This window comes from Phodopus roborovskii, unplaced genomic scaffold (genome assembly GCF_943737965.1).
Source record: "Phodopus roborovskii unplaced genomic scaffold, PHOROB, whole genome shotgun sequence".
Classification (NCBI taxonomy): Eukaryota; Metazoa; Chordata; class Mammalia; order Rodentia; family Cricetidae; genus Phodopus; species Phodopus roborovskii.
In genome coordinates this window covers 29,019,967-29,028,091 of record NW_026126434.1, presented here as the reverse complement: position 1 = coordinate 29,028,091, position 8,125 = coordinate 29,019,967, and the positions used below count along the sequence as shown (strand labels likewise).

The following is an 8,125-nucleotide window of genomic DNA, read 5'->3' as shown; positions in this document are numbered from 1 at the left end:
ATGCTGTCCAATCTGGACAAGCAGACTACAAGGAAAATCGACTGTTGAACCTTGCCAAGACAAGGTAGGACTGTCTTTCTAATTTTCCTGCTTCTGAAAATGATCTGTCAGATATTCTAGGCCTATAGCCAAAGTCGGTTGCCTCAACATTGCAGAGGGACTTTGGGTGACTGTCCAGTAGCCAACTGTTTCTGTCATTTCTTGCATCTTTTGGAAGTCACTTGCTTTCACTTCCTGCTTACTCAGGTAATATTATTTTCCTTCTCAGGTCTTTGATGGGGTTGAAGACTAGATAGTCACAGTTATTATCATCTCATATCTTAGCTAAGATATATTAAGTACAAGACTTAGACTGTTCAGGATAAGATAGCTAATGGAATAATCTGTTATTTGCCAACTACCTATGACCTGGATATTGAGAATGTGTTTCTTACTTGACATTGTTCTTGTTGGTTGTATATCTACTTTTGTGTATGTTATTACCTTTTCTTTCTCCTGGATAATACTTCATAATAGTTCTTATTGTATATAGTTTTATATTAGGTTTAGAACCTTCTTATTTAGACAAAAGGGGGAAGAATAGTGGGTATTCCCTCTGTTCATGACCTTGGGCTATCTGGCCTGATAAAGGCAGTGCTTCTTGTCTGTGTGTGACCTCTTATAAGAAGAAGGGGCTGGGGATTGTGCTCTCTTGGAAGGTGAAGACCTTGTTGGATGTGAAGTAGTGTGTAATCAGTCCCCAGATTTCCAAGGACTCTGCAACTGGATTTACCATATCCCTTTTTTCATGTCTTAATGAATCCTTGATACTCCTCAAACAGTATTTCTCACTACAGAACCTGAATCCTCTGCAACAGCAACAGATGATCATAATCTCTAAGGCATCTCTCCAGCCCTGAATGTGGCTTTTAAAGAAGGAAACCACACAGCCTAGCTCACAGCAAGAAGGCTCACTACAGAAACTGGATGCAAAGGAAGAGACAGAGTTAATGCAGAGCTCGAGTGAGGCCTGAGGAGACAGAAGGGCTGAGCAGGAGGTGACAGGAGAAGGGGGGACGTCCTAACGCAGTGGGGTCCTCCTGTTTGAGGGTGTTTGTCTACGGATCTCAGTGGACACATCTGCAGAACCCTGCAGGGCAGCTCACATTCCACACTGAATACTGTGATGGTTTGAATGAGTACAGCCACACAGGCTCAGAGGCTCAGATACTTTGGCCCCACTTGCTGGAACTGTGTGGGAAGGATCAGGAGGTGTGGCTTTGTTGGAGGAGGTGTGTTACCAGTGGTTTTTCTGCCAGCCTGGTCCCACAGCCGCGCCAGCCCCAAATAACACACAGAGACGCTGTATTAGATAAAAAGCTGTTAGCCGGTTGCTAGCGTTTCTTATTTGCTAGCTCTGTCTTAAATATTAACCCATTTCTATCAATCTAAGTATTTCCACATGGTCTTACTGGAGAAAGGGCCCAGACCTCTGCTCTCTTGTTTCTTACATGTTGACTCTCTTCTACTACCAACCCCCAAATCCTCCTTGTCTCCTAGTCCTGCCTATCTTGCTCTCCTATTGGCCAACAGTGATTTATTCATTAACCAATAAGAGAAACATATTTACAAAATGACATCTCCCATCAGAGGTATGTCACTGGGGCTGGGCATTGAGGCTTTAATAGACTCCCACTATTACCAGTGTCTCTGACCCTTGCTTGTGGATCAAAATGTGAGCTTTCAGCTGTTGCTGCCACCACTCAGCTGTTCCTTTCCTCTGCCATCGTGGACTTAAACCCTATGAACACTTAAGACCAAATTAAACAAGTCCTTTTATACGTTTCTGGGGTCAGAGTGTCTTATCACAGCCATAGAAAAGTAAGTAAAGCCAGGTGTGCTGACACAAACCTTTAATCCCAGGACATGAGATGCAAAGACTCATGGATCTCTGTGAGTTCTAGGCCAGCCTGGTCTATCTACACAGTAAGTTAGTTTCAGGACAGCTAGAGGGGAGGAGACAGATCTTGTCTCAAAAACAAAACAAAAACACCAGGAGACAGCCACAGGCCAGAATATTTCATGCTCTCCTCATCCTTCTTCTTGTGTTTCTTCAGAAGTCAGACCCTGGATTCTTTTAGAATAAAGTCACTTGCACAGGCTCTGACCTGCAAGCACCACACAGACTCCCACAGCACCCGGCTCCTGTGTCCACCAGCAGGCGGCGCTCACACTGCCCAGCCTGATGATCAGGAACCTGCCCTGTGAATAGACTTTGCCTCTTCATTCAGGATCGAGTCTTCATAGCCTTGAGTTTATACTCAGACTCCGAGAGTTTCTTCACAGATGATCTGTGGCTCCTCGTGGTTGTGTTTTACACGGATCTTCATTCCACAGTCCTGAGACTGTCTGTGTGGACCTGGGTCATTTTCCAGTACATTAGACTCCCTTCCCCACTGGGACAGAGACCCCGTGAAGACCAAATACAGCAGCAGGGCACTGATCCCTGTCTACACTCTACATTTCCGTGTCCATACACTTTCATGTACAGTTGCTTTAGTGAATAACCATGGTAAGAGAGGAACTGTAACTAACTATAAAAGAGAATAATGATGATACTGTAGTAGAAGTGACCACCCTCTCGTAAACACACTCTCTCTGACCTTCACTCACACTTTATGAGCGGATGAGATGAGGGAGATGATTATCACGGGCTTGTGAGACACTATTTCTGATAACTGTGTTGGCTCCTGGGTTCCTCGGGCCTATGCGATGTGGACACTGGACAGCGGGTGATTCTCATGGCAGAGGTACACACTGGGGATTCTAGGTTTCATCCTACGTTCAGTAGTGTGAAGAAAAATCATATTTATAATTTTTTTAATTTCTGAGGATTTTGGTTGATGTCTCCAAATCCCAGCCACACATAACTGAAGTAGAAAGTGAAAGCAGAGGAGGGTAGGGGACTCCTTCCTGCACCGAGAGTCACATATGGCACAGTGTGTCAGAAGGGCTTGACCGGAGCTATAAAATCTCCAGTCACCTCCCATGCAGGCGCCCACGGCCCACACACTCACCGGGACGGCGACAGCACCTGTCCCCGTGAGCATTCACTTTAAGCGCTGCCTGTATTTTGCCTGGAAACGTCACGCTCATACGGCTCATCCTGATGAACCTGAGGAGCAGTTGGCTCAGAGACACCGCAGCACAGGGTCAGGCAAAGTCTTAGTCCCGGGCGGGCGGGCGGTGAGGTCCGGGTGGGGGAAGCCCAGCGCTGGGGATCCCCTGTCCCGAGTTTCACTTCTCCAGCTCCAAACTTGTGTCAGGTCCTTCTGCCCGGACACTGATGACGACTCTGCGGTCCTCACCCCCATTGGATGTGGAGATCGCGGGGAACCAACCAGCGTCGCCGCGGGCACGGGTTATAAAGTCCACGCAGACCGCGGAAGCCCAGATCAGAGATGGGGGCGATGGCACCGCGCACGCTGCTCCTGCTGCTGGCGGCCGCCCTGGCCCCGACCCAGACCCGCGCGGGTGAGTGCGGGGCCGGGAGGGAAACGGCCTCTGCGGGGAGGGCGGGGGCGGCCTCGGGGAAGCCTCGTCCCCGCATCGCCCGGCCAGACCCTCCCGCCCCTTCCCCACCCGCGTCCCGAGCCCCGCGCCCCGCTCCCCTCCCGGCCCGCGCACCTGCCGGGTCCCGGGAGGAGGTCGGGGTCTCACCGCGCGCCGCCCCCAGGCTCGCACTCGCTGCGGTATTTCTCCACCATCGTGTCCGGGCCCGGTCTCGGGGAGCCCCGGTACATGGAAGTCGGCTACGTGGACGACACGCAGTTCGTGCGCTTCGACAGCGACGCGGAGAATCCGAGGATGGAGCCGCGGGCGGCGTGGGTGAAGCAGGAGGGGCCGGAGTATTGGGAGAGGAACACACGGAACGCCAAGAACAACGAGCAGACTTTCCGAGTGAACCTGAAGACCCTGCTCCGCTACTACAACCAGAGCGCGGGCGGTGAGTGACCCCGGGTCGGAGGTCACGACCTCCACGTCCCTACGTGTGGGCCGGAGTCGCCCCGGCTCTCAAGTCCGAGACCCGGGAGGAGGAGACGGGGACCGGGACCCGGTTTCCCTTTCAGTTTAGAGGATCCTCGGTGGGCGGGGCCGCGGGGCGGGGCTGACGGCGGGAGGGCGGGGCAGCAGGACACAGGCGACCCCGGGGCGGGGCTGACCGCGGGGTCCCCGCAGGCTCTCACACCATCCAGTGGATGTACGGCTGTCACGTGGGGCCCGACGGGCGCCTCCTCCGCGGGTACAGACAGGACGCCTACGACGGCCAGGATTACATCTCCCTGAACGAGGACCTGGAGACGTGGACGGCGGCGGACGCCGCGGCGCAGATCACCCGGAACAAGTGGGAGCAGGCTGGTGCTGCGGACAGATACAGGGCCTACCTGCAGGGCACGTGCGTGCAGTGGCTCCGCAGATACCTGGAGAACGGGAATGACACGCTGCTGCGCACAGGTGCGGGGCCGCGGGCGACTCCTCCCTCTGCCCTCGGGCTGGGCTCAGTCCTGGGGAAGAAGAGACCCCTCAGCTGGGGCCATGCCCCTGTCTCTGAGGGGAGACAGTGGCCCTGGGGCCCTGATCCAGCATGGCAGGGACTGCACTGATCTCCCAGGGCTCAGCCTTCTCCCTGGACAGTCTCAGCAGGGAAGGGGAGAAGATGCCCACATCACCAGCAGTGGCTCCTTCAGTCTGCAGCCCGCTGTCAGCCATGGCCTCTCTCAGGCCGGGTTCTCTGTTCACACCGGGTGTCTGAGTGTGTCAGCCTTACACACCAGGACCGGAAGTCTCCTATACCTGACAGAGAACAATGACGCCCCTACCTGAGGGTGGTTCCCCAATTTCTAGAACTTTCCAAAGGACACATTCTCTCAGATGACTGTGTGTGAGGTTTGCCTCCCTCCCTCGCCCCAGTACATGAGCAGTTATGGGGTGCCCTGAAAAAAACTCTAAATTATGAGATTTTTTCCTTTAATCTTTGTTTCTTTTCTTTTTTCTTTCTTCTTTCTTTCTTTTCTTTTCTTTTCTTTCTTTTTTTTTTTTTTTAACATTGTTAGTGCTTTAATCAGTTTTTCTTCCTCCCTGGGGTGGTACTTTTTCAAACTCCCTTTTTATTATTCTCTGTACCAGTCACCACTGCTGTCATGGGGGACTGCTAATCCACATAACTATACAAGTCACTATCCCTTCAAAGAAAACATTCCCATAAGTTTAGACTATTTTCTGCTAGAATTAACCATTCAAACCCCCACTGCCCTCCCTCAGCCCTAACAAGTTACAGTGTTGCCCCCAGTGAATTAGGAGGTGAACTTCCTCAGACAGGGTCTAATGCACCTCCAGGACTGCAGTGACAGAGAAAATCCACACACCCCTGTGAGCACAGCTGTGTCCCAGTGAGTGCTGCACTGGGACACAGCACACTTCCAGGGATCCTGGGTGACGACAGCTTGTGTCTGAGCCCCAGAGGCAGGATTGGGGAGTCATTTCTTTTGGCTGAGTGTCAGAGGTTCACCCCATTCCTGCTGCACACTTTGGTGGTAGCTGTTCACTTGGACAGACAGTTATGCTGGTCAGCAAGATAGACACAGTGGTTTTTTTTCCTCCAATGATGGCAGAAGAGGGTTAGGGGCAGCCTTTATGTAGCCTGTGTCCCCAATTTCTTATTATATATATATAAATTATTTTTTATCCCTTCTTCCATTCTTTTACCACATAGCTTATGCTATAAACACCACATCAAGAAGAGCATGTGGACCCACTGGTTCATGTGATTCCCTCTTAGCTTCTGGCTCCCCCAGGAAAATGTGCAGATCAGTGATGAGGGTACCAGCTCCACCTACAGGTCACCTGTGTGATGACAGTCAGAAGTGTTCAGACACATAGTAGTACAGTGTCATCATTGATTTAACATGTCTTTGCAGATTTCAGTTTATCTTGTTGTTGTGGGATTTCTTAAATCTTCCACACAGACCCCCCAAAGGCACATGTGACCCGTCATCCTGGACCTAAGGGTGATGTCACCCTGAGGTGCTGGGCCCTGGGCTTCTACCCTGCTGACATCACCCTGACCTGGCAGAGGGAGGAGGAAGAACAGACTCAGGACATGGAGCTGGTGGAGACCAGACCTTCTGGGGATGGAACCTTCCAGAAGTGGGCAGCTGTGGTGGTGCCTTCTGGGGAGGAACAGAAGTACACATGCCATGTGCAACATGAGGGGCTGCCTGAGCCCCTCACCCTGAGATGGGGTAAGGAGGGAGGGGGTACAGAGCTGGGGTCAGGAACAGATGGAAACTTCTGCAGAGCCTGAGCAGGGTCAGGGCTGAGAGCTGTGGTCATGACCCTCACCTCCCCTTCCTGTCCTTCCCTTCCCAGAGCCTCCTCAGTCCACTGTCCCCATCATGGCAGTCATTGCTGTCCTGGTTCTCCTTGGAGCTCTGACCATCATTGGAGCTGTGGTGGCTGTGGTGAGGAAGAGGAGGAGAAATGCAGGTAGGAAGGGGCAGGGTCTGAGTTCTCTCTCAGCCCCTTTTAGAATTGTGCTCTGTCTCATGGAAACACATCCACACCCCCACTGCTCCTGTCCCTGAACTGGGTCTGCTGTTGATTCTGGAAAATTCCTAGGGTCAGGCTCCTCCCTGGTCTCTCACAGCTTTTCTTCTCACAGGTGGAAAAGGAGGGAACTATGCTCCAGCTCCAGGTAAGTGTGGGGAATAGGACTGTCTCTGAGGCCTGTGGGGTCAAGCTGGAGTATTGGGGGGCTCTGGAAATCCATAATAGCTCCTCCAGCAAAATCTTCTGCGGGCCCTGTTTTTATTTTTATTTTCCTATGAATGTTTAAACCCTAGGCAGGGACAATTCCCAGAGCTCGGATGTGTCTCTCCCAGACTGTTAAGGTGACACTCTGGGACCTGATTTGGGATTGGGGGGCAAAGTGGACGAGATTGGGTTTTGGGGACTCCCAGAATCACCTGTGAGTGAGTGCTGGGTTGTTGGGATGTTGTCTTCACAGTGATTGTTCCTGACTCTTGTTCTGTAGCATGAAGACAGCTGCCTGGCATGGACGGAGTGACAGACAATGTGTTCAGGCGTCTCCTGTGACATCCAGGAATCCTCAGTTCACTCAGCAACAGTGTCTGATGTTCCCTGTGATCCTATGGGCTCCATGTGGAGAACTGGGAGCCCAGCCCAGCCTGCACACCAGGACCCTGTCCCTGAACTGCCTGTGATCCCTTCCATAATCAACCCTCCTGCTCCAGCACAGAGGAGGGGACATCTCCATCCTGTCACCGCCATGCTGCCATGAGCTGCATTCCCTGATTTCCACTGAAAATAAGAATCTCAGTTTCAACTTGATTGTTCACATCCTTGATCTGACAGGTTGATTGGCTGTTAAATAAATTATTGAGATGGTTGGAGTTTGTAGAGGAAATCAATGGCAGCGTGGAGAACCTCCCAGAGTCTGTGTTCATTGTGCTCTGTGCATCTGGAGGGACTGGTGAGGCTGTGGAGCTGAGTGAGAACAGGGCTGTGTCCAGGAGGAGCTCAGTCCATTGCTGGCTGTGGCATGGTCTCTCCTCAGCTCTGTCACCTGCTGGCTCTGTTCTCTTCATCCCTTAGAACCACATGCTGAGATCTGTGGTCACAGGGACACAGGGATGGCCAGAATTTTGTCCTGCCCCAGGATTGAGCAGCCAGGACAGCAGGGGCAGGTCAGCCCAGGCACTGTCCTGGCTGTAGCTCTTCATGTACTCATCCCTGTTTATTGTTGTCTTTTTAGTGTGTATGGAGGACTAGGCCTGTGTTGGAAGCTGCCTTTGTGGGGCTGCAATCGGAACCAGCGAATCAGCCCCAAAGTTCCTACCTGGATGGGGGTGTGTGGATGAGGGAAAGGCTAGCTATACATGATAAAAGACAGAGATGCAGAGTAAAATCAGGAGGGCAAATTCAGTTAATAAGAAATGCCATGAGTTTATTTTGAACCACTCTTCTATACCATAACCAAAAAGGGGAACATGGTATCATGTATACAGAACAGACTTTTCTTCCTCATTTCTCTAAGGGTTCAGTAACAACACCTTAGATTCAACTT

At 51.7% G+C, this 8,125-nt stretch overlaps 1 protein-coding gene across 2 annotated transcripts; it reads left to right on the top strand.

The window, feature by feature from the left end:
- Positions 1-3,368: 3,368 nt before the first annotated feature.
- On the top strand, positions 3,369-7,451 carry LOC127224265 (H-2 class I histocompatibility antigen, D-D alpha chain). 2 transcript variants are annotated; one of them, XM_051187224.1, is made up of 8 exons: positions 3,369-3,513; positions 3,716-3,985; positions 4,219-4,494; positions 6,006-6,281; positions 6,409-6,525; positions 6,701-6,733; positions 6,882-6,929; positions 7,073-7,451. In XM_051187224.1, exons 1-7 carry the CDS (start codon positions 3,441-3,443, stop codon positions 6,926-6,928), a joined length of 1,092 nt encoding a protein of 363 aa, XP_051043181.1. In that variant the 5' UTR covers positions 3,369-3,440; the 3' UTR covers position 6,929; positions 7,073-7,451. The 2 variants fall into 2 exon arrangements, with proteins under 2 accessions (XP_051043181.1, XP_051043182.1); XM_051187225.1 differs by lacking the exon at positions 6,882-6,929.
- The last annotated feature ends 674 nt before the right edge of the window (positions 7,452-8,125 follow it).